The following is a 25,985-nucleotide window of genomic DNA, read 5'->3' as shown; positions in this document are numbered from 1 at the left end:
TTTACTTTTATCCCATTTTTTAAAATTAAATTCATTTATGAAGCTCTAAACAAAAAGAGAATAATAAATTTATCTTGAATCTTCTAAGAAATCTACTAAATACTTCATTTATAATTAACATACATTATTACGAAAGTAGTTCTTATATAAAAATAGAAAAAGAAGAATTTTCTAACCTGAAATAAGAATCTCGTTTTTATAACTACGCTTATATTTTTTACGAAAAGTTTTATACCATATAATTATCATTGAATATACGTTAATAAATTTACATTAAAATAATAAATCTCCTATTCTTCAGTCAATTTGCGTACTAAAATCAAAGCAGTGAAGTGAAGAAAATTAGAATATTCAGTTTTTATTACAATGAGTACAGTATTAATCTTAACAGTATTATTCGTACAAGCTTACTGTGATACAAACTTTACTACAATCAACCTACCTGATGAACACATTCCTTATTATTTTCGAAACTTTCCCAAAATGGCAGGTAAATGTTTAAATGATGATAAATGTCCGTATAAATCGTATTTAAATGAAGATGTATGTTGGGGATACGAATACGACTGTGAATGGGAGAAACAATACTCGAAACCTAATTGTCCAGGAGATCATAAAGGGTGGGTGAAAACTAAAGCAGCCCAAGAAAGTACTTTTTATACACAAGCAGACTTCGGATATATTAAACAACAGTTGAGGGAATTAAAAGTAGTTTGTGAGCCACTTTTTCCTCACGACAGTTCATTGGAATGTTCGGAACATTTACGATTCTGTAGAGGAAGAAACATAATGATAAATTTTACTAAATTAATGAATAGAGATGAACCTATTCGGTACAAAATGGATGTATTAGGTGAAGGTGATATCGGAGGTTATTGTGACTTGAAAAAGGAGTGGTTGACGGAACAATGTGATCATATCAGCCCTTTGCAAAGCTGGGGACCTGAATTGAGATATTTCAAGAGATTAGATCATAGACCAATTGTTGAAGGACACTGTGATATAGTTATTGAAAAACCCACTTTCCTCATGAAAATAGATGCTAGTAAGTTTATAAAAAAACTCTACTATAAGTTATTTATGTTTTTCTTTAAATTTTTCAGCTGTTAATATGTATCACCATTTTTGTGATTTCTTAAATTTATATGCTTCTTTACACTTGAACGCCACACAAGAAGATGCTTTTTCAACAGACACACATGTTTTAATTTGGGAAACGTATAATTACAGATCAGCTTTCCAAGCAACTTGGGAAGCATTCACTGATAATGATTTGTGGGATTTAAAAACGTTTCGAGGGGATGTAGTTTGTTTTAAAAATGTTGTTTTCCCTCTTCTACCGAGGATGATTTTTGGGCTTTATTACAATACACCTGTAATCTACGGCTGTGAAAAAAGTGGATTATTTGATGCGTTTTCAAAACATATTTTACACAGGTAACAGATTTTCTTGTATATTTTTTCACTTTTCGAGTAGTTTTATATTCTAGATTGAAAATTTCTGAATATAAAAGAAAGAACAAGAAAGTTCGCATCACTTTTTTAAGTAGAACAACTAAATATAGAAGGATATTGAATGAAATAGAATTAATAAATGCTCTTGGAAAAAACGATAATTTGGAGATACAGAGGGTTGTTTATGGCAAGGATATGCCTTTCAAAAAACAGTTAGAACTCACCAGAAACTCTGATATTTTTATTGGAATTCACGGAGCTGGATTGACTCATTTGTTATTTTTACCAGAATGGGCTGCAATTTTTGAAATGTAAGTAAATATACTTTTTTATCATGAACAATATATTATATATACTAATTAACCAAAAAGAGCGAGGAATACCACTGAAATAGGGGCAGTCAGAAGAGGATCTATTAATTAAGACACTTTCCCCAAGGTCCTACAGCGACTAACTGAAATAAAGATGGTTACAAGAGGCTTTATTGATAAAGGACGATCCTCCAAGATCAGAAGAAGCTTTATTAAAAAGATCCTGCAGGAATTCAATCAACCAGAGGGAAACCACAGAAAACTGAAATAGGAACAGTTAGAAGGGGCTTTATGGTTAAAGGACGATCCTGCAAGATCAGAAGCTTTATCAATGGAAAAAGATCCTGCAGGGATTCAATCGACCAGAGAGAACAAGGGAAACCACAGAAAACTAAAATAGGAGCAGTTAGAAGGGGCTTTATGGTTAAAGGACAATCCTCCAAGATCGGAGGAAGCTTTATCAATGAAAAAAGATCCTGCAGGGATTCAATCGACCAGAGAGAACGAGGGAAACAACAGAAAACTGAAATAGGAGCGGTTAGAAGAAGCTTTATTAAAGAAGGAAATTTCTCCAAGATCAGAAGAAGCTTTATCAATGGAAACAGATCCTGCAGAGACTAATTAACTAAAAAGATCGAGGGAAACTATAAAAAACTGAAACCAAAAAATAAAAACTTCTATCATTTATCATCTCCAATTCAACTTTCTTTTTTCTCTACTCCCCAATTCTCTAGAATTACTTGACTACAACTTGTTACTGATTGATTTCTCTCTCCTTTTTTTTATTAATATACAACTGTCATTCTTCTTTTTATTGTCACTGTCAAATGCTTAATCTACAAACTACTGTCATTCGCAACAAATGATTTATATACAACAGTCATTCTTCTTTTTATTGTCACTGTCATTGGCAATAAATTTAATGTCAGTGTCAAACTTAACCTTATTTTGTAACTGTCAAACTTAAATTGATACATTTTTGTATTTACTTTATCCATAGATACAATTGTGAAGATAACAATTGTTATTTTGACTTGGCTAGATTGAAAGGAATCAAATATATAACATGGGAGGACATAAATAAATTGACCATAATCGACGATGTGAGTAATTGCCTACGTAACTAGAAAGAAAAAATTTCATATAAAAATTATTTTAGGGATCATATTCGGGAGGGGCACACGCTAAATTCGTCAATTACAAATTTGATCCTGAAGAATTTGTTAAACTGGTAAACAGGGCAGTAGAGTACGTTAACAACCATCCAAAATTTCAGGAATATATCAAATATATAGATATAGTAAAACATCATGAAGAACTTTAACTAAAATAGGCTTTAATATCTTGTTTTAACTAATATGTTTATCAACGCTGTTATTAATAATTTGAGACATTCTGCATTAATTTGTTTCCGGTTGGTTAAAAATGAAATTAATGAAGAATAATATCTTTTTAGAAAAATTTTACAAACTCGCACTAAACTCGAGTATGGTTGCAGGTAATTAATTTTTTTCATGTCAAGTTTATCACATTTGCATTGAATAAAATTTAAATAACCAAAATGAAAGCGAAATCATTTCTCATAAATAATAATATGACTATTACTTTTCAAAATTGTTGTCACAATTAGATTTGTGAAAATTTCTTGTCATTTACGCAAAAAAATCTGACAACCTCGTACTAAATTCTAATATGATTACATAACAGTTTTTCTTATAAGTTTCCAATTTGTGACATTTGCATGGAACAAAATATAAATATCCGAAGTGTAAGTGAAATCATTACTCGTGCAGTGATTTCAGTACTTTTATTTTCTAAAGGTTGGCAGCCGCGTGATAGCGGCCGTGTTGTAAGATTTAGATTTGTCAAAATCAAGCGATTTCGTAAAAATTTTTGTTTTGTTGTTTTTTATTCTCATTTTATAATTATTTATTATTAAATTATCATTCTTCTTTTTTAATTAATAATTTTTTCTTCTATTTAAGATTATTACTTGAATATTTTATATTTTCAATTTAATTAACTTCCAAATTTTATGCTATGACCGGAAAAAATTTCAATGTGGCAACAATGTAAAATATTTGTCATATGTCTTTGCAACTTTATTCTAAAAGCAGTAGTTCATTTAACCTCTCAAGAAATGTTTTGAATAGAAGTTGGGTTTAATTATATTTGATTTCAATTAAAATTTCTTAAATAAGGTGCTATTTTTTTCACTTTATTGAAATAGTAGTTATTTTACTCGTATAATGCAAGTTTAGTTCGATTAACACGAAATAAATTACAAAGTGTTGAGTGTAACAAAATAATATACTTGTGCTTTTATTTATGCTAAAATATTTGCCATATTTTCAAGAAACCTGGAACTGTGCAATTACAGTAAGTAATCAGAAAAAAAGACCCATTTTTGTTAATCTTCAAATTTGACTTTCTAGCATTATAGTTACTTAACTATTAACATTTATTTTTGCATACGATATTTATAATACTTTTAGTGCGATTTTTAGTATTGGTAATGCAGTATTTAAAGAAAATTCAGTATTAATAAGTGAAAAGTTTTACACAATGTCATTTATATAAATAAATAAAGATAATGGTTGAGACTTTCCACATTTTTAGTAACGATTATGATCGGTACATTTAAATTGTGTTATTTATATGATTTACAATCAAAACTCGTATTATAATATATATTTTTAGAATTTATTCGACATGTTTTGGTTCCAGTTTTCTTGGTAAAACTAAATGCCATATTAAGAAACTTATTTTGTAATAATACGATTGATATAAGGAAAATTTTAGGGTAAATAATATTGAAATGTTTAACAAAAACATAATTTATTCAATCCTTTTTTTAGAAACATTGTTTTTTACATATTTTTTTACAATTAATTTATATTTGTTAACAAAAATACAAAAAAATAAATATTATAACAACATATGTTTATTAATTATACTTATACCATAAAAATACTAACAATTAATTATTATTGGGTTAAAATATAAAATAGAATTTTTTATTTTCAACAAGTTTTCAGTAACATTTTGCGTCCAAGATTTCAACTTAGACAACTCATATCTTTTATTGTTATTTGCTATTATTTCGACGAAATAGATCGAAGTGAATATAAAGGATGTCTCATAAATAATATAAGTTCACTTTGTTATTAAATAAATATTCAAAATGAAAACCCATCGTATAGTTTCAACATAACGTCCAGCGTTCCATTCTTTAGGTTTATACAGAAAAAAATTTCTCATGCAGCAATATACCACAACTTTCATAGTTATCTACTAAAAAGCGGCGTCTAGTATCTTTAGAAAGTCTGGTAATACTGCGTTAGTTTCCTACTTCTTCCCTTGTAACGTTACTTATTACATACCTCCTGTATTATCTGACATTTTACAATTACAGACAATTTTGACCCCTATGTTGTGCCTGTTAAAGGCCCCAGTCCTTCTAACAATGTTCTTTGTTAAGTAAAACGGCAGGAAAATAGAATTTTTTAAATAAATTTAAGTGAGATTAGGATTTAAAAATGAAAAACTCGTCAATATTTACAAATACAACGCGTATTCCAGTGAGTCATCCTACAAAGATGGCCGAACTGTCAATGATGTCATTCCGAAATAATGCATTGTCATTATATTTTATCTGTGATTGGCAACTGTTATTTTTACAAGCTTTTCTTTCTTCTTTTTTATTTCAATTTATACTGTTATTTTACCTACATTTAAAATGGCCTTTTATATTCGTAGGTTTAAATTTTTTTAGAGTATTTACATTTTTGATTATAGTTAATCGATAAATTATCAGATTTCAATGAATTTTTTTTAAAAAACTTTCATTTCTACGGAGGATACATGAAAAAATTAGGGGAAATTAAAAATTTTATATAATTAATTGTTATGATAAACCCATTATTTTTAATAAAATTGTTTATAACTTGTTTGCAAAGCATTAACGTAGGCTATTCACATATTTTTGTTGATTTATAGAAAAAAATCGTATAAAAATGTTTATTTATTTATTTTTTATTTAAAACAAATTATATTGCTTTAATGATTTGTCAATAATGTGTGAAAAAATGTCAATTTTTAGTGTTTTATTATTTTAGGCATGAAAAATCTATTTTCTTGTGTATATATATCTTAATTTTTTTATTTTTTGGTAAAAAAAAGTTATTAACAATTATATGTTGAATAGAAGCTTGTACAAGTTTTCATTTTTACAAAGTTCGAAAAAATTCATTGACATCAGATGTTTTTTGGATTTTAGTTATCAAAATGCCGTTGAATGAATTTAATTTAGGTGAAATTATTGTATTAATATTCAAATTAAGAAGAAAAAAGTTCAATACTGTGTATTTTATAAAAAATTCTTATACCGAAGAAAATCTTTCAATTCTGGCAACTCTGGAAGAGCCATGAACTTTTTTTTAGGTGGTTTATAAATGTTGAAATTTGTATGTCAACGATTTAATTGTTAAAATTTAAGTCTTAATCCTCTAGATTGCATTAAAGCTACAATCGAACAATTCACAGCCATATACGCGACAACAATGGTTAACGCGGTATATTGTTCGACGTCCGAAGTTATAATCGTCATATTTATAACGCCCGTTAAAACATTGGCGACTAGAAAAAATACTAGACCGTTATTATTGACAGCTTGGTAAATATAAGGAACGAAAATGGTGTTTTTATGAATGAACATTACTTTTTGAATACCCTGTAAGCAATAAAACAACCCGGTCATGAAAATACCCAAAAATAAGATCCACAAGACGTAGGCGGCGTTCGCGATTCGTCGAGATATACCGAAAATTTGTTGAAAACAAACAGAAAAAAACAAACAGATCAAACTGGCGATTAGGAATTTTTTCAACAATTTAAAAAAATTTTGATTCTTATTTTTCATATCTAAGATAAAACCGAAATAAACCGAATATAAATATAGTATTATAAATCCGAAAGAAGAAACTATACCCTCTTTATTAGCTTTAAAAAAATTATCCCTTTCGAAATCGTCGAAAACAAACTTTTCCAATCCCCCCGATAATAATATCTGATCGAGCAACAGCAACAACGTACCGTTAATATAAAGATTTTCGATACTGAACATATTCAATAAAAGCGACGTGACAAGCTTCGTCACGCCTAAAGTTATAAAAAAATTCCAGTGGCGTCCGTATTCGGAAACTGGGACGTGGTAGTGAAACAATTCCGTTAAAACGAATCGAGCGCTACCTATTAGAAACAACGGTAACGAACCTCTAACGGATTTCGTTACGGGGTTATTCAATCCGCGAGATTCCGGCGACACTATACCGTTCGAGAAAACGTATAAACCTACCCCGGTATCCATTAAACTGTAACCTAAAGTATCCATTTTGGTGAATCTCGATGGGAATATTCGAAAATCTACGGCCAAAATAGCTATCACAGATAAAATGTTTATGGTCGATCTAGTGTTCGTTATAAAATTAGTATCGAACGAAATTTTTTTAATCGGCGAATTATTTTTTTTCCAAATATAAAAGAGGAATAAAACGCTCGATGAAACTAGTGTAAATAATACAAAATTTGGATGATCTGATAGCAAAGTCATACCTAATATTAATGGAAATATAACGAAAGTCGATTCTAATATAAATAGATTAAATTTTTCAGTCTGTAGATAAGTTTCTAAGAAAACCATAAAGAAAACGTAGAAAAATGATGGTAATATCACGATGAAAGTATCGAAACCTGTTCTGTTCAATTCCGGAATGGAATTACTTGTAATTATTCCCTCATCCTTGATATCCGCTATCATCTTTTTGATTCTAAAAGGGAGAAAAATAAACAATTACGTCAAATTAAATGTTACAACGAACGTTGTCTGAAGCTGACATTTCAATTAGTCAGAAAAAAGTGACAGGCAATATCGATAGTGAACGTTCTGAAAAAAGTCCACAAATAGGTTATATCTAATCATAAATTGAAATTACTAAAGTCATAAAAGTATCAGAAGGCACTGTGTATCAAAAACAACGTATTGATGATTTAGAATAGTGTTTGGCCACGTTTACACTTAATAAATGAAATTTTTGCCTCGAAATATGACAATGGATCTATTACTTCACTCCGGAATCAAAACGATGGACTGAAGGCAGTGAACCAATTCCAAAGGCACAACAGTCAGCTGGGAAGGTTATGGGCTCAGTATTTCGGGGTACGCATGGACTATTGTTCGTCGAAAGGGAGAGACAATCAATAGTGAATGCTACATTGGATCGTTTGAATGCAAAAATCAAGAAAAACGGCCTCTTATGTCGAAAAAAAAGTCACTGTTTCACCAAGACAATACACCGATTCACAAGTCAATGGCAACGATGGTTAAATTGCTTCTTCATCCACTGTATGGCCCAGATCTTGCCCCCAGCTACTCGCCGATAAGAAATTCAGCTCAAATGAAGAAGCAATTTCTGAAACTGAAGCCTATTTTGAGACAACAAGCACGACATCGAGAAGTTAGAGGCGTTGGCATTATTATATTTATTAATAAAATCGATTTTTGGCAAAAAAATGTGTTTTTCTGACGAAGGTAATTATATTTTTGAGAGGTTAAAAAGGTTGGAGCACCGCTTGACTAATTGTATAGACTCAAAAAGGGATTTATTTCTTTGTTAGACAGAAACATTTTCAGACAACCCTCGTATATATTTTCTGATAGTTAACTTTTTCGGAATAACCTAGTAGAAATTATTTAGACTAGTTACTTATTATAATTTATATAAAATTAGTCACAACATTGCTTTTAAGTTTAAAAATATTTAATTCAAAAATTTTTGCTTTGGTATTTAGGAAAACGATGTTTTACCAAATTTGTGGTATGAATTTTCAATTAAAGATGAATCCATTAATACGCCCAATGTTGTTTTTAAATTTATCTAAAGGAGTCGTGCAGGCCACATAGACTTGGACTTGGAAAAACGATTTTCTAAAGATCATTTTGTGGACTAAATCAACTTAGATGCTTTGTTTGGTAAAAAAATAATTAACTCAAAATACATGGGTACAATTAATTCTCTTTCAACGACTTTCAACTCATAATTAACCACTTTTAGTTGTTTATTAATTATGCTGCTGTAAATATTAAATAGTTACCCACAAACCATAGTTTAAATAATTTTGAATCACTTACTTTTCATAAAAATATGCAGGAAGTCGCATTTTGTTAATATTACACTTTTCTATTATCAACATATAGTACCAACAAATCTATTTACATGTATTATCTTGGAGATTTTATCAGTCTAAATTAGAAAAAAGTTCAGATTTTTCTTACAGGGTGAATATAGTATCATAACGAACAACAGTATTTACATAAATGGTATGTAGACAAAACCAAATAATTTTTTTGTATACTGTCAACATTTTTTGACTAAAAGTGTCACATTTTCTAACGATATTTATTATAAACATATAAATAAACAACGAAATTTTATATTTATAAATTATTTTTTGCCACTGAGATTTTTTTTAATTTGAATGTTAGTACCCTTTTCCAAATACTTGTTTATATATTTTCAAAACTAATTTTATATATTGTGAAATAATAATTACTCACAATTCTCATTCTGTTAGTAAATGTTGTTAATATTATTTTATTATTATATACAAAGTGAATTAATTAATTTTTATTATATTATTTTAGTTAAAATATTACCTGTATTATTTAATCACCCTATAGATACTTCAACTGTTTTAAGTAGAAAATAGAATATGTTTACTTTATATTATTCATTACACTTATCAGTTTTAAGATAAGACGTGTTGGATACTGATAAACAGTTATGGATATTTTTTCAAAGCGAATAAATGAATGTATAAACAAAAAAAGACAAAAATCTGGTCGATTAAAAAGTAATAATATTAAAATTTATACCCCTACTCTTCATTTAATTATTTATGAAATGACTACCTTTGAACCTATTTGAGTATACGATTTTAGATGTTTTAAATTTACAAATATCCATTTTTTACTTACATGTGTATATTGCTTTCAGATGTTCTTCATTATAAAACAATAATTTCACTATATTAACATTATAACGTTTTGTTATTAATACAAATTTAAATTATAATGGACGATTTGTTTTGACTTAATTCAATGGCTTTGACAAAAGACAGTTATCAAAGTCAGGCAATTTTTCGTGACTATTATTATAATTACTTGACGTTTTCAAATTTTTATTAGTTAATTACGCATAATTGAAAAAGGAAAACTAACTTTTGATTTTTTAAGGAAATTTCAAGAAAATACAGTCATTTCTCATATTTATTAGTGTGATTTTCTACAGGTTTATGTTTAACGTAGTGCTTTTTAATAAATTTAGAAATTTTTCCAGCCCACGAGGGGTATTTACAAACAACTTTACTTTCATCGACATTCACTTCAGATTCTTCTTCATTTTCCTTGAAATTTTCTCTCAAATTCGATTCGGAATTATATTTAGCATCATTAAATTTAACATCTAATTTAATAAATGGATCCCATGACGAGAGAGGTACTAGATATTCTTCGGTTTCGAGCATTCTCTTGTCACCGACTAAAGTAACTAGGTTAACTAGGGAGGGACTTTCACCTAAGTGAGAACCGTCTCCGGGAATGGCAATGTCGTGCATATCCCATCTACTTCTTCTTCCTTTTATAGTTAAATCACTACATTTAACACGCACTACGGTTATTTCGGAATCGGTTTTTTTTAAAAATGAGTTGTTCAAATAATCTCCCTCGTTAATAAAACCATTATCATCGAATTGTGAATAACTCGGAATGTTTTCGATGGCGCTACTTGGATAAGAATACGCATATCGGTAATGGAATCCGTTTCCGTTAATACTATATTGGCCTAATATCTTTTTTGAGTCTATGATATCTTCAATTTGTTTAAAATTTTCTCCAGTAAATGAAATATCATCTGGATTGAGCATGACCACTTTGAATTTTTAAACCTGAAACTCATGTATCAAAATCGACAAGACATTTTATTGACAAAAGGGTACTAAGAATTTAATTATACCCTGTTTTTAAACTAGGACTGATTTGAATTTTAAGTTGGTAAGTCTGTAGATTCCTGATTGATATATTTATATTTTTGATATATAATTGACAATTATATAAATTGTAACCCAATAGTGTGATTTTGTTTTTTCTTGAAAACTATATTTCGAAATATATTGATACTAGTAGTAATGACGTCATGTATTGACGCTTTATTTTTAAACATAGTGCGTTGAACCATAATTAGACACTTTATTGAAAAACTTCTTTTCGTAATAAAAAGCGTAGAAGTCTAAAACCTAGTGAAATAAATGATTTTGAATTTTCCAATTGTAAAATTACTTTTTGATACAAATATGTAGGTAGCATATTTATAACATCGCTAAAAATCGACCCACTGAACTGACGTTTTATTGTGTTAATCAGCTGTTTGACATTTGTTAGTTGAGATAGGGGTCGAGGTTATTAAAAATTGTTTAGGGTATAATTGATGATGTTTTAAGCGTATATTTATATATTTTTGATTTGAAAATGGAACATTTTGAAGACGAAATTAGTAGTGTAGAAGAAGAAACTACATCTTTGTTCAATAATGGTTCATTTTCTGAAAAAAGATCAGATGAATTTAATAACGATTTGGATGAGGATGTAGAAGATACCCGGTCAGAATTAAAATTCGACAGAGGTAATAATACGAACAATATTTAAAACTGTGTTCAAATATCGTTTTTAGAATTGGAAACTGAGGAAGAAACAGATAAAAGATTATTAATAGAAACTGCTTTGAGTAATGCACTCAGTACTGTAAAAACTTGGCAGAATTTCGCTATATCACCGTACGGATTAGTAGCGGGTATCTTATTTTTATAAATATTCGTATAAAATCTCCGAATAACGTTTTTTTTAGATGATTTGAGGTGCAAAGTTTGGCCTTTGTTATTAGAGGTAGATCCTACTCCAAACGAAGTAATACCTTCTTTAGAAGAATTATCTAGTCATAGTGAATATCAGCAGGTAGTTTTAGATGTTAATAGATCTTTGAAAAGATTTCCACCAGGTATTTTTTTTTATTTAAAGTTTATAATAAAAAGTTTTTATATTTGTTTTGTTTCAGGCATTCCGTATAAACAAAGATTAGCTTTACAAGATCAACTGACTGTTTTAATACTGCGTGTTATTATTAAATACCCACATTTACGTTATTATCAGGTAAGTACTAGAATTTAAATCATTTTTTTGTAGTTTATGGTGTTTAGAATTGAAGAAAAAATCCAGTTTTGATTCTTTTACAGGTTTAAATTTAATATTTTGTTTATAGGGTTATCATGATGTTGCTATAACTTTTTTATTAGTCGTTGGAGAAGTAGTGGCGTTTAGAATAATGGAAAAATTGAGTACAACTCATTTGAGGGAATGTATGGAACCTACAATGGAAAAAACATCTTACAGATTGAATTATATCTATGCTCTTTTATCTAAAGTCGATATAGATCTATGTAATTTCTTAGATAGGTAAGTAACAATTATTTTTCTAATGATTCTAATGAAATTTCACATACATAATACACATGGAATGCCAAAGTTATTGACCAGATTCTGCTTGGCTCAAATGTCTACATTCAAAGATATTGAAGTTCAAATTTCACTGATGGGTCCCAATTTCGGGGGAGTTTGATTTAGAAAAGGGACTGACTTGGCACTAACTTGATCTAACTTAACAAAAATCCGACTTAATCAAATCAAAACAGGATTATCCTAGATTTGAAGGGCTGACCATGCCTTTCCATATCTTTATGACATAACCTAACCATTGGAAGGGCTAACTATGACTCTCCAGAGGTCTTTATGTCACAACCTAGCCATTGGAAGCTAACTATGCCTCACCAGGTCTTTTTGATATAACTTAGCCATTGGAAGATATGACCATGGCCCTCCAGGTCTTTATGACATCAACCTAGCTCAAATTGGAATGGATGCAGATTAAAAAAGCCTACAACAGCTCTCTGGGTTTTCCCTAGATCAACTTAGCTTGGATCAGATGGAGCTCAAAGACTTCAATTGAATTCCACATATGTTCGCTATTTGTGGTAGAAAAAGAAGCCACAGGCCTAGGACAACATGTTTAAAAGAGGTGGAGGGTGACTTAAGAAGAGTAAGCGTGTGGCAGATACAAGGTGTAAGTATGGACTATGGGGTCTGTTCCATCCCAACAAGAGGATCTAGACAGCATGTTTGTGGTGTAAACCCATTGGGGGTGTTGAGCCATTCTTATTATTATATGTTTGCTATTTATATGTACTGAGGATTGTATATTAACTTTCTGTAGTTACAAAATTTGTTGTAGATATAAATTAATTTTCCTGTTTTTCATAGCGCCTCAGTTGGCACCATGTTTGCCTTGCCTTGGTACCTGACTTGGTTCGGCCACTCTCTAAACCAATACAAAGATGTGGTTAGACTGTACGACTTTTTCTTAGCTTCTCCTCAAGACATGTCCCTGTACGTAGCCACTTCTTTGGTAATATCTCGAAGACAAGAAGTGTTTACAGAAGGTTGCGATATGGCTAGTGTTCATTGTCTACTTTCGCAGATACCTGACAATTTGAATTTTGAAATTATTTTGGAAAAGGCTTCTGAGTATTACAGGAAATTTCCTCCGGAAAAATTGGAGCAGATAGTGAAGAAACGGGTGCAAAAAGAGTATGTACAATTTGGATTTATGTTAATAATCAGATCGATTATGTCTTTTTTTAAAAATATATTTAATTTTCGCTTTTACGTTTTTTTGCTTAGCTATTTATTTTTGAGAAAAGATAAGCATAAAAATCTGTAGTATAAGCTAAATATTTTTATTTCTTATTTTGTTTTTTTTTCGTAGCTTTTATCTCCAAATGTTTTTTTTAATAAATAACTTGCACTTCTTTTAGTTATATTTTACTTTGTCCTTTTCTTGCTTGCTCCTGAATGTTTTTACTTGGTGGATGTTTAATATACAAGGTGACTTATATACTTATAGATACTAATTTATCTATTACATATATTTCGCTCTGTATAACAGGGTTTAAAGTAAAGATACATGATTAGGGGTTTGTTTTAAAATTCCAAACTTCTGTTTTAATATACAGGGGCGTATTATAACGATTATCTAAAAAATTATTGTAAAATGATATATACAGAGGGTATTATTAATTTTCGTATTCATAAGAATGTGAAAAAAAATCTTTTGATTTACAAATTCATGTGTCTTCTACTAAACCCTAATCAGAATTTAAAAAAAATTGATTAAACAGTAATATCTGCTTTTTATATATAGCACCTCTGGCTTTGTTATAGTGACAACCTGTATGCACACAACTATCGCTTTTAAAAATATTCATTACCCTTATTTAGTATTTCGAGCATGGCTTGTTTTTTTCGTAAGTTTGATACCAATAAAAAAAATTTACCCCCATAAAAAAACCATCGGTTGGACGTTTTTTTAGGTTAGATCAACGTAAAAGAGACGAACAAATTATGAGAAGAAGATTGAATAGAAACAAGAGTTTGTGGCACAAGATGAACCGAAATTTCCCTGCTTGGTTGGTGTTTAAGGGAAAATACGGTTTGTTATTCGCTGCTGCTACGGTTCTTATTGGATATATATATTATTTGAAGTTTTCCGAAGGACGACATCCATTCAAGAGGTGAGTAGTCATTTATTATTATTGTAAATTCTGTTTTTTCCAATCATGTTGTCAGATTTTCCAAAAAATATTGGTATACAAATCATAAATTGACTTTCTAAGGATAATTTTTGTCTTTATTCTTATATTTATGAAGGGAATTGAGCAAATACTCAAAATTGAGACAAATGAATTTTTATTACATTTTTTTTTCAGTTAGTTTTAAGGAAAAGTATCATTTTTTATAATAAAAGAAAGTTATTGTCAAGTTGAACCATAATTTTGAAATAAGAAGCTTTTTTATGTAAATTTTTGAAAAACTTATTTTATAATAATAAAAATACAAAAATTCTATTGAAATGTTCTCGTTTATATTATTTCCGATAATCTCCATAATGTAGTTAAACTCGGCAACGTAGCATATCATTAAATTTATTTATAACCTAAAGGGTATATATTTAATGTCAAATTTTTATTCAAATTTATTATTTTTACATAATTTTGCTATTAATGATGGTAAATGATCAATATCTTCAATTTTATGTAATTATTCGTAGTAACTAACCTCTAAATTTTTAACGAAATCCTATGACGCTTTTGACACATTTTTTAATTATTCACTATTCACAATTCACTTTGATTAAATTTTTAACAAATATATCACCATGAATAATTTTTTTTCAAATTCGAAATTGTTTGTCGTTGATGTTAATGTATCACTATGGCATAAAACTGTAAGGAACATTTGAACTACCGTTTTCCAATATGGCGGCTACGTTGTCATTTGATGCAAAAGTTCATTGGTAGGATCATAGAATAAGAAATAAAGGAAGGAGCAATAATAGACTTTGACATAGTTGTCACATATGGCGGACGATGATATCCGCTTTACCATAGGCGTGCAATAAAAAATTATTCTGAAGTAAATAATATTAAAAAAAAATGTATAGAATTCTGAATTAAAAATTATTGTTTTATAAATATAATGAATCTAATACGATTTTATCTAAATTAAATTGTTATAAAAATGGAAAATTTGATCTACCGTTTTCCAAGATGTCGTTTTAATTTGACGAAAAAGATTGTTGGTAGGATCATTGAATAAAGAATAAAGGAAGGAGCAATAGACTTTGAGATGATTATTGCTTATGGCTGACGGTAATTTTTGTTTTACCATAGGCGTGCCATAAAAAATTAATCTGAGATAAATAATATAAAAAAATTAACAGAATTCGAAATTTCCTCTTTATCATAGGTTATTGATATGATAATTGTATTAATAATCAAGGAAGGAGCAATAAACGGAAGTTTGGTGCATATGGCGGGCGGTAATATCCGCTTTACCATAGGTGTCCTATATAAAAATTTATTGCCGTATTTGGAAATTTATTCATGCGCCATTTTGGCACAAAACTGTAGGGAATATTTGAACTACCGCTCTCTAATATGGCGTCTACGTTCCCATTTGATGAAAAGTGTTATCGGTAGAATAAGTTACGGTGTTGTCACGTTTCAATAAGTTGTTATTTCAAAAATTAAATATTTTCGAAGTAAATTTTTTAATGAAATTTTCGTTTTTCAGCATATTCAACACATGACATTTGCTTGTTCCCGGTACCATAAGTTCTCTAACGCATAAAAGATTTTATACAATTTTTTAATTTATTTTTTTAAGGGGTATATAAATTAGGTTTAAAAAAAGCGATAAACAAAGCCTTTATTATTATTATTTAATGGCTTAAGTGTTTATTACGAAACAAAAATGATTAAAATTATAAATAATTTTAAGTTGTTTTTTATTATTTAATTTATTGTTTGTTATATAGGTGTCGTGTTATGTTTTTTCTCAAAAAATATGTACTCAAATGTATTAAAATCGCATTTAAATGTCATTTTGATAGAACCGAAGTTGAACATGTGATTTGTGCAATTAATTTAATAATTAATAAAAATAGTTTTCAAAAAAACCGTAGTTTCATTATTACCAATCCCATTTCTCCCTTTTTACCCACTTTTTTTAATATGAAGAACAATTATAAAAAAATTAAAACAAACGTTGCTTTCAAATTCTTTTATTCATAAACAAATTAATTAAAAAAAATGTTATATGGAAGATTTATAAATAATAAATATCTAAAAAAGAATTAACAAACCTATACGAAAAAAAAAACAACCTTCATAATAAATAAATAAATTCAAAAGTCGTCAGTAATTGTGTTAAATATCATACAAAAGCTGATGCACCTTATATCGTTATATACAACGTCACATCCGTTACAGTAGGTTGTCTACACAAATTGTATATGTTAAAAAAGAAGAAATATTAGTATGGCTGCTTCACGTCAAAATGAGGTTATTACTGTAATAATTTTATAATAAAACATTCCTTAAAATTTAGTGTTCAATTAAATGTTGCGTGAAAATAGTTTTCATAGAAAATTTGTTGAAAAGAAAAATACGAAAATGCCACGAAGTATTTGGAAAAAAAGTTTGGTATTTAAATATCCCGTTGATAAACAAAATACGAGAGTGGTATAAAGTATTTTGAAAACTACGAGCTTGGTATTGAAATACTATTAGATAATAAACGTACGAGGGCGGTACTAAACGTTATTAAATTGACAAACTTGATATTAGAACATTATATCAAAAAGAAAAATACGAGGGTGTTACAAAAAATTTTGAAAAAAACGAGTTACCGGAATATTGTTTTAAAAAGGAAACTACGAGGGTGTAACGAAGAATTCGGGGAAAAAGTTTGGTAGTAGATTATTTTTTTGTTGAACTAATTACGAGGGTGCTACATAGTATGTTGAAAAGAAAAAAAATAAGAAAAATTAGGGTACTAAAAAAACAATACAAGGGTGCTTACGAGGGTACTTTGAAAAATTACAAATAGGAATGCTGATTATTGTTTTGACAATAAAAATACGAGGGTACTTCAAAACATTACGAAAAGGGCGAGCTATGTAAGGGAATATTCTTTCACAAAAAATACGAGGGTGATACAGAGAATTACGGAAAAGAGAAGCTGGAATTGAATATTCTTAATAAAAATACGAGGGTACTTTGAGGAATTACAAAAAGAGCGAGCTATGAGAAGGAATATTCTTCCCAAAAAAATACGAGGGCAATAGAAATAATTAGGGAAAATAGAAGCTGGGATTGAGTAAAAAATACGAGGGTACTTTGAGAAATTACGAAAAGGAATTTTTTATCGAAAAGAAAATTACGAGGGCGTTACAACGAATAACGTTAAGGTCAAATTGTACTGAATATTCTTTTGAGAATAGAAATACGAGGGTACTTTCAAATATTACGAAAAAGGCGAGTTTTGTGAAAAATACGAGGGGGGCGAGTTGAATATTCTTCCGGTAATAGAAATACGAGGGTGACACAAAGATTTGCGGAAAAGAAAAGTTGGAATTGAATATTCTTCTGGTAATAGAAATACGAGGGTACTTTGAAAAATGTTACTAAAGGGAAAAATAATTGAATTTCAGGGAATATGGTGGAAAAATCGAAAATTGGACCCCCGTAGTTAAAAAAAAATATCAAAAAAATCGTCACTAATATATTTTAAATAAAAATTAATTTAACAAAATTTCAATTCAACATTTTATAATGCCAAAATTGCTTTTTTCTTTTTTTATTGGCGAATTTTTTCATAACGTTTCTGATGTAATCCTGCGTCGATTTGTCGTGCAAAATTTGCAAATGTTCGATTTTCGGAGATTGTTGAACGAAAACTTTTTGTTTTTGAAGAGTCTGCCAATGGCGACATCCCTCCAAGGACCGCCTGTTGACGGTACCGTCCCCATCTCCGTATATCAGCGTTGGATATCCGGTCAAATCGGTACCGGGTTTATAATACAACCTGAAATAAATTCAAACGAAGACTCGATACCCCTCGAAAGACGGATTCGAAACACTCACCGTTCTACGGTTTGCACATCCGTACCGTACAAACAATGGACCTCTACTCCAGGTGGTTTGAAATCGAGTTGATACTTTTCGGTGTCTTTCCTCATTTCCCAACCGTCCATAAAATCGATTCCCCTAGGAAGAAGAAACTGTCTAATTGTTTGAAAATAACATTAAACGATGTTTGTACGAAGACAACTTACTGGAAAAATTCTTCTAAATCGTTGATGGTGTAATTTTTTTTACTGGTTTGTACAAGAACTTCGTCTGGTTTCCAAAAAAGTTTCGACGGTAATAACCAAGCTAGACTTGGTGACGTTATTTGTTCTTCCCTCATGACGCTTTCTCGAAGGGCGAAAGATCCTAAATTGTCACCTTTAATAACACATTTTATTAAAAAAATTGACAGTTTCATGTATTATGTAAAAAAAAATTTTTTTATACTATCGTGGTTCCCTCGTATTTAACTATGGGAAATTGAAGAAAAAGAAATCCTATTTTAATAAATTATTTTCAAATCGTTGTTTTTATAATGAATTTATCAAAACAAAAATCTCATTTGACTTTAAAAGTTAACATAACCGCACTTTCTTCAATATAATTATTCATTACTTTTTTGAGTAGCACCAAACTTAGTTTAAACATTTTTTTTGTCAATATGTACTAAAAAACGAGCCTTTTGAAAAGAAAATCGTTTAAAAATGTCTAATTATCAATTTTATACGAATGAAATTCTCGTTAGTTTTATACTACCCAAGTCCCCTCGTCTTTTAGGTTCTATAAAAGCGAGAAACATCCGATTTCAATCATTTTTCTTTTCAAATATCGTCTTTTTATCAAAATATACACGAAAAAAGTATGGAAAATATCTATTTCAACGATTTTATATGATTTTATAACTTTAAAAGTTAACATAACCGCACTTTCTTCAATATAATCATTCATTACTTTTTTGAGTAGCACCAAACTTAGTTTAAACATTTTTTTTGTCAATATGTACTAAAAAACGAGCCTTTTCAAAAGAAAATCGTTTAAAAATGTCTAATTATCAATTTTATACGAATGAAATTCTCGTTAGTTTTATACTACCCAAGTCCCCTCGTCTTTTAGGTTCTATAAAAGCGAGAAACATCCGATTTCAATCATTTTTCTTTTCAAAAATCGTCTTTTTATCAAAATATACACGAAAAAAGTATGGAAAATATCTATTTCAACGATTTTATATGATTTTATAACTTTAAAAGTTAACATAACCGCACTTTCTTCAATATAATTGTTCACAACTTTTTCGACAAACATCAAACGTAGTTTATATATATTTTTTGTAAATTTAGATAAAAAAAACAAACATTTTGACAAAAAAATCATACAAAAATGTCTAATTATTAATATTTACGAATGAAAATGTTTCTAGAATCAACTTTTTCTTTTAAAATAATATTCTAGGATACACAAATTTGACAAGTCGGCCATTTTGCTAGAGTTGTAATACAAAATATTTATTTTCTATTTGTTAACGTGCGTATTGGAGAGAATTGAATATTATGTGATTTTGAACAGTGAGTTGAAACTAACTTATAGTATACATAATATTGTACTTTAGCACTTGAGATTCCTATTAGTTTTTTGGTGGAATTACCTTATATTCCATATTTTTTTAAAAGATTTGTTAAAAGCCTTCTGTAAATCAATGAATAAAACGCCTATACCTATATCAGGTAGGAGAAACATTTAATATAAGCGAATAAATTAGTCGAAAATTGTTGATAGGAATATTATTAACAAAATATTAAACATTAAATCGGTCAGTCTCTAAGGAAATTAATCAAAATTACATAAACACTACTGTTTAATTGGATTATGATAAAATGCCCACTAGAAAATTGATTTATCAAAATTTTTAATTTAAAATAAATTGAAATGAAAAAAAACTTTTATGTTATCATAAAATCAGCGTTTATCAGTAGCTAGTAAACGATATAAACCTGGTAGATAAAACTTTATTGTGTATAAAAATTAATATTTGAATTTTACGATGTTCCCCCTTCGTTTTTTAGTCCTAGAAAATTGATAAATTATTCGATCTCGATGAGTTTTTTTAATAATGAGCAGCGAAAAAGTTATGAACGAAAAAAAGTTGGGTTATGTTGACATTTAAAGTCGTAAAATCATATGAAATGTTCAAATGAGTTATTTTCCATGATTTTTATGATAAATTCCCTATGAAAACACAGTTTTCCGAAAAAATCATTAAAATCTGATCGATGTTCGATTTTCTAGTGTCAAAAAACGAGGGGATCAGGATATTATCAAATTACTTACAATTTAATTTATAAAAAAGGATTCAACAAACTTTTTGTACGATTTATTGCACTTCAAATATTCGTTTTTTTGTGTAGATTAATAAAAAAAATATATGAACTCTATTTAATACTTTGCGAAAAAGTTATGATCGATTTTATTCAAAAAAGTTGGGTATGTTACCATTTGAAGTCGTAAAATCATATGAAATGTTCAAATGAGTTATTTTCCATGATTTTTATGATGAATTCACAATGAAAACACAGTTTTTCGAAGAAAATCATAAAAATCTGATCAAGTTTCGATTTTCTAGAGTCAAAAAGCGCAGGGATCAGGATACTAGCAAATTATTTACAGTTTAATTTTAAAAGAAAGTAATCAACAAACGTTTTGTACGATTTATTTCACTCGAAATATTCGTTTTTTTGTGTGGATTTATTAAAAAATATATATATGAACTCCATTTAATGCTTAATAAAAAAATTATGAACGATTTTATTAAAAAAAGTGGGGTTATGTTAACATTTAAAGTCGTAAAGTTATAGAATTTTCAATAATTTTCATGTTTTTTATGATAAATTCACCATAAAAACAATGGTTATCAAAATTGGATCATTTTTCGATTTTCTAGAGCCAAAAAACGAAGACTAAACTGTAAAACTGTAAAATTACTTACAAATTTCAAAAAAAATTATTTAAACAAACACTTTTGATTGAATTTTTTTATGAATATTAACAAAAAAACATATATGAACTCCATTTAAAGCTTTACGAAAAAGTTATGAACGATTTCATTTTATAAAAGTGGGTTAACATTCAAAGTCATAAAACTACATAAAATGTTCAAATAAGATTTTTCATTACAAATTCACCATAAAAACTATTTAAAAAAATGATAATTTTCGATTTTCTAGACCCAAAAAATAAAAATACCATAATACAATGGAACCACAATGAATATTATAAATTACAAAATAAAATCAACTTACCGATAGCGTAAACTTTAATGGCCTTCATAGAACCACCCCAAACCCCCGCTAACGAAATCAACCCTGCGATATACTTATTTTTCCAAGCTTGAGTTTGCATATTTAAAAATCTCAAAGCCATAGGTCCCCCCATAGAATGCACCAACAAAACTACAGCACTATTGTTATTTTCACTATAAGTATCTTCTACTAAAACCTTAAGTTGTACAAAGAAATCACCATTTTCATCTAGAAACCCGTAACTTGAATAAATAAACTTGTGTAATATGAAAAAAAATTCTTACTTGGTGCTTTCCTGAAATCGTACGGTGCTCCTTTTATACTGTGATTCCTCACGTATCCCATACTCACTAAAGTATTCGAGACGTCTTTAAAATAAGCCCCGGTTGACGTATGACTTGGATCTAACCATTCAACAGATTCAGTACCACCCCAACCCGGTACTCGTATTTCAACCCCGTCGTTATTTCTAGTAATTCTAGTTGTATTGTCATATATAAGTTTTACATTATCTATCCAACAATCTATGACTAGAGGCATTAAAAGTTCTAAATTTAACCATATGTTGAAAAAATCAGCGGTGGATAAGTCACAAAAATAATGTATCTAAAAAATATATCGTTTCTAATTTTTTTTATCAATTTAATAATTAAATTACCTTACCCTTTGTGTTTTATTTAATCTGGCTTCTAATTGGCTACCCCCGTCACCTGGTATTAGTATAACAGGATTTAAATTAGTTTTGATTTGTTCGAACAATAGTAAAAGAAAAAATAAAGTGAGGTTATACTGGAATTTCATATTCTCAGTACAAAGAATAACACAATACTGATGATTTATAACATTTTTTCATTGTAGGTACTTTTATGTATCGATAATTGCCGCAACAAACATGATAAAACTATTTATATAAATAAAATACGTAATATTTGTCGCTACCCATCGGATGATTATTTAGAGTACAATAACACTTAAAAATTTTTGACGTCTTTTGTGTGGATGTAAATATAAACACGTGTCTTCAGTGTCAGTTTAAAAAATCATATGTATATGTACCAATTTTGATATTTACAATAAATATTTTTGATTTCACAATATATAAAACACGATGAAAAATGTCGTTTTAATTATTTTGTAATTATTATTGAAAATTTTTATAAATTCGAGGAGTTAAAATGGAGACTGTTTAATGCTAGAAACTCGTACTTCTAAATATAGATGGCGACTTTAATGTCGCAATTCTTTTTTTGGTATTTAGTTGACAGCCGTTCTTAGTTGTCCACCCGGTATGTATGCAATATGATCATAAACATCTAATTACATAAAAAATCGTACGTTAAGATTGAATTTAATATATTTACAAAAAATGAAAACTTTTAAAACATTTATGGACTTAAAATGGAAACTGTATTGTATTCAAGAAGTTCGAATTTCACGTTATAGATGGCAGCTAATATTTCTAATTTGGTTTCACGTAAAGTTCGAACCACGAAATATAGATGGCAGTCATAGTATAAAATGGTAATTTTATAACATAAATTTTTCAAATTTCGAATTCTAATTATTAAATGTTTAAGGTAATTTATTATTTGCTTTAAAGCCTTTGTACGAATAATATATTTTAATGTTAAAATTTATGTAACATATCATTATATTGAATATAATCCATTCCCGTCTTGTTACTAATAAAAAATTAGGTTATGTACATGTTATTTATTCATATTATTATATTCTGATTGTTCTTTGGATTAGTGTCGATTGAGGATTTATACATATTATCATTATTTCGAACGGTATATTGTAAGAACTCGTTTCGATTTCTCGGAGTTTATTATCTTTCTTAGAATACTGATAGTTAGTAAGTAACAGCAAACCAGTGCTATTAGTTGTGATTTCTGATTCATATATTTTATAAATCTAATTATGAATTCAGATTTAATAATTGGATATGGTTAATCTGTTCTACGATTTACATTAGTTACTTTCTTAATGTTCTTAATGGCTGCCATTCATATTTGCTACTGTTTTATAAATCTTGGTCATCCATTTTCTTGTCATTGTTGGACGATATTAATTATACATCTCTTATACCGAGCGGATCGGTTTCTAATAAAGAAATATTCATATACAAATAAGCGATATTTGATAAATTTTGAAAATTTGGCAACGTTGTTTATATTTGATCACAATTATTAAATTAATGAGATCTAAATGTAAGAATTCCGCCTTCTTTTAACTCATTATAAAACTATGCGCGAATGAAAAATGATAATAGACAAAATTTTTTGCATCAACTGACTTTATCTAGATCAGTATGACATTGATAAGTTATCTAGTGTGTGGCCGAAATATATCAACCGCCTACTTGCCTTCGAATTAGATTCAATGCGATTTTGCTTAATTCGATGACATTTATTCTCTCAATTTTTTTCGTAGTTGACAGCTCCGATGATGTGGTTGTTTGTTATCGAAACGAGACTCGAATGAGAATCAGGTGCACGCGTACGTATTCGATATTAATCAGATACGTGGATGTTAGAATGTGATCATTTATACTATTCTTCCTGTTGGTGAAGCTACATGTCTTTAACTATATTTTATCTACTTAAAAACGACAAAATATAAATACGTAGACAAATAGTTGTTTGAATCGTGGTCTCAACCTTTCGTAGAATTCCACCTGAGAACAACTTGGAATAAAAACAGAAAAGAAGAATCGGTAGTAGCTATTCGACCAAAAAGTTGTTAAATTTATTCCGTACTTAATACAAATTGAAACTATTTAGTAGATGAATGTAATTAACAGAATATAATTGAAAATAAATACCACTAATAATAAATAAAGTTACTTACTTTATTTATGATAAGATACAAAAATTAAATGATAAAATTACAATAACTGTCAGTAGTATAATAAATGTATAGTGCGATAAAATAGAAAATGATAATTTCATATTAGCCAATATTTAGTTTTAAGACAAATTTAACTATATATTTCAACAATAAATAAATAAAAATATATATGTGGGTATTTTAAATCTATTTGTAATGTTTATATTTAATTTTGTCGGTTTGCTGGTAGACTAGTCACTATCTATAAAAAAAAAGAAGAAAGGACTCCCGAAGAGTGGTCATGACCGAGTACTGCTACAGTTCAAACTAATTATGCTTTGAATTATGGTGACTTCGGTCACGATATTCTTATTAAAGAAATCTATTTGCACATTATTAACTATTGCTTTTGTTTTTATGGATTCGAGATGGAAGATCAACGGGTACCGTATCGTCGAAACAAATTTCGTAAAAATGAAATACGCTATGAAATTAATACGTTTTAAATATTTAATAAACGACGTAATGGTGTTTTATTATTACGATTATCTCGTTATTTATTTTATTTTATACATTCACAAATAGTAAATAATATTTATGAACTATGAAAATATGTGTAATTGTTAAAAACATAACCGAAATTGGTTTGTTATGTTGTTCGAGGTTATTTGATTCAGGGACAAGTATGTATGGTTGTTTTTATGGCGATTTCTAGACCACCTGCAACGATCACATATTTACGTGTAGGTGTAGACACCACAACAAGAAAAAAATATCAAATCGAGTCAGCCGTGAAATCGGATATTGATAAAATGCTTTTTTTTATTTACATATAAAAAAATTCCTTTTATTTAATCTAGTTTGTATTTAATATGAAAATAATTATATTTGTAATTGTATTAATGTACGATTAACATACATTGACATTGTTACGAGGTTCGTTCGAAAAGTTTTAATCTCGACATGATAATATTAGATCGTTCTAACTGAATTTTGAATCGGCGATCTCAATTTAGGGATTGTACCCTCTAGAATTAAGTAAACGTTTGTGAAAAACGAGATTTTTTGGAAAAACAATTAGTTATGCTATTTTAAATAGTGAAAATTATAGTTTTTTCGACTAAACAGAGTTGTTTAATGGTAATAGTTCATTAGATGATTTCTATAACTTCATTTTTTGATACGAGAGCTATTCAAAAAGTAAGAAAAGTTGAGGAATCAAAAAATGGGTTCGAAATTAACTTTTCTATATAGTTATAGTCAAAATTGTGTGTTATTCATAATTGTACACACATTTTTAGCTGATTTATATGAATTATAAGGAAAATATCTACTCGAAATACTCGTGGAAGGTTGATATGGAATGCTGTGAAGATTTTCTGAAGATAACAAGAAAGCTCGATTTAAATGGGCCTTAAAAAATCAAAATTTGATTACTAAATTTTATCAAATGTCAAAC

At 28.6% G+C, this 25,985-nt stretch overlaps 4 protein-coding genes across 7 annotated transcripts; 2 read left to right on the top strand and 2 right to left on the bottom strand.

Annotated features, from left to right (window-relative positions):
- Positions 1 to 87: 87 nt before the first annotated feature.
- Positions 88 to 3,333, top strand: LOC130902751 (EGF domain-specific O-linked N-acetylglucosamine transferase). Its single transcript, XM_057815027.1, has 5 exons — positions 88 to 1,045; positions 1,104 to 1,437; positions 1,491 to 1,766; positions 2,767 to 2,869; positions 2,926 to 3,333. The coding sequence occupies exons 1-5, from the start codon at positions 367 to 369 to the stop codon at positions 3,088 to 3,090; spliced, it is 1,557 nt and encodes a 518-aa protein (XP_057671010.1). The 5' UTR covers positions 88 to 366; the 3' UTR covers positions 3,091 to 3,333.
- Positions 3,334 to 5,451: 2,118 nt separating this feature from the next.
- LOC130902758 (uncharacterized) lies at positions 5,452 to 15,214 on the bottom strand. Of its 3 annotated transcripts, none has more exons than XM_057815055.1 (2): positions 15,046 to 15,214; positions 5,452 to 7,594 (listed from the first exon to the last, which is right to left on the bottom strand). In XM_057815055.1, exon 2 carries the CDS (start codon positions 7,582 to 7,584, stop codon positions 6,253 to 6,255), a length of 1,332 nt encoding a protein of 443 aa, XP_057671038.1. In that variant the 5' UTR covers positions 7,585 to 7,594; positions 15,046 to 15,214; the 3' UTR covers positions 5,452 to 6,252. The 3 variants fall into 3 exon arrangements, with proteins under 3 accessions (XP_057671038.1, XP_057671031.1, XP_057671023.1); XM_057815048.1 differs by lacking the exon at positions 15,046 to 15,214 and adding an exon at positions 9,802 to 9,933; XM_057815040.1 differs by lacking the exon at positions 15,046 to 15,214 and adding an exon at positions 8,956 to 9,207.
- Positions 11,243 to 16,445, top strand: LOC130902777 (TBC1 domain family member 20). Of its 2 annotated transcripts, none has more exons than XM_057815067.1 (8): positions 11,243 to 11,503; positions 11,552 to 11,671; positions 11,726 to 11,875; positions 11,933 to 12,027; positions 12,137 to 12,330; positions 13,192 to 13,518; positions 14,301 to 14,501; positions 16,063 to 16,445. In XM_057815067.1, exons 1-8 carry the CDS (start codon positions 11,350 to 11,352, stop codon positions 16,076 to 16,078), a joined length of 1,257 nt encoding a protein of 418 aa, XP_057671050.1. In that variant the 5' UTR covers positions 11,243 to 11,349; the 3' UTR covers positions 16,079 to 16,445. The 2 variants fall into 2 exon arrangements, with proteins under 2 accessions (XP_057671050.1, XP_057671059.1); XM_057815076.1 differs by lacking the exon at positions 16,063 to 16,445 and adding an exon at positions 14,152 to 14,234 and having other exon boundaries at positions 11,260 to 11,503; positions 14,301 to 14,329.
- A 91-nt stretch (positions 16,446 to 16,536) lies between these two features.
- On the bottom strand, positions 16,537 to 22,907 carry LOC130902786 (phospholipase A2 group XV-like). Its single transcript, XM_057815091.1, has 6 exons — positions 22,358 to 22,907; positions 21,979 to 22,300; positions 21,695 to 21,922; positions 18,608 to 18,779; positions 18,417 to 18,539; positions 16,537 to 18,357 (listed from the first exon to the last, which is right to left on the bottom strand). The coding sequence occupies exons 1-6, from the start codon at positions 22,493 to 22,495 to the stop codon at positions 18,087 to 18,089; spliced, it is 1,254 nt and encodes a 417-aa protein (XP_057671074.1). The 5' UTR covers positions 22,496 to 22,907; the 3' UTR covers positions 16,537 to 18,086.
- Between the last annotated feature and the right edge of the window lie 3,078 nt (positions 22,908 to 25,985).

The sequence above is a fragment of the Diorhabda carinulata genome, chromosome 2, assembly GCF_026250575.1.
Source record: "Diorhabda carinulata isolate Delta chromosome 2, icDioCari1.1, whole genome shotgun sequence".
In the NCBI taxonomy this organism is placed as follows: Eukaryota; Metazoa; Arthropoda; class Insecta; order Coleoptera; family Chrysomelidae; genus Diorhabda; species Diorhabda carinulata.
This window is presented reverse-complemented; position numbering and strand designations above follow the sequence as displayed.

Coding starts and splice junctions, on each gene's coding strand:
- LOC130902777 (XM_057815067.1), top strand. CDS start 11,350: ATGGAACATTTTGAAGACGAAATTAGTAGTGTAGAAGAAGAAACTACA. Junction 11,876..11,932: donor TTTGAAAAGATTTCCACCAG/GTATTTTTTTTT, acceptor GTTTTGTTTCAG/GCATTCCGTATAAACAAAGA. Junction 12,028..12,136: donor CACATTTACGTTATTATCAG/GTAAGTACTAGA, acceptor TTTTGTTTATAG/GGTTATCATGATGTTGCTAT.
- LOC130902786 (XM_057815091.1), bottom strand. CDS start 22,495: ATGAAATTCCAGTATAACCTCACTTTATTTTTTCTTTTACTATTGTTC. Junction 18,780..21,694: donor CATTAAAGTTTACGCTATCG/GTAAGTTGATTT, acceptor GTGTTATTAAAG/GTGACAATTTAGGATCTTTC. Junction 18,540..18,607: donor GATTTAGAAGAATTTTTCCA/GTAAGTTGTCTT, acceptor TCTTCTTCCTAG/GGGAATCGATTTTATGGACG.
- LOC130902751 (XM_057815027.1), top strand. CDS start 367: ATGAGTACAGTATTAATCTTAACAGTATTATTCGTACAAGCTTACTGT. Junction 1,046..1,103: donor CCTCATGAAAATAGATGCTA/GTAAGTTTATAA, acceptor TAAATTTTTCAG/CTGTTAATATGTATCACCAT. Junction 2,870..2,925: donor AATTGACCATAATCGACGAT/GTGAGTAATTGC, acceptor AAATTATTTTAG/GGATCATATTCGGGAGGGGC.
- LOC130902758 (XM_057815040.1), bottom strand. CDS start 9,017: ATGTTGATAATAGAAAAGTGTAATATTAACAAAATGCGACTTCCTGCA. Junction 7,595..8,955: donor CCTGCATATTTTTATGAAAA/GTAAGTGATTCA, acceptor TCTCCCTTTTAG/AATCAAAAAGATGATAGCGG.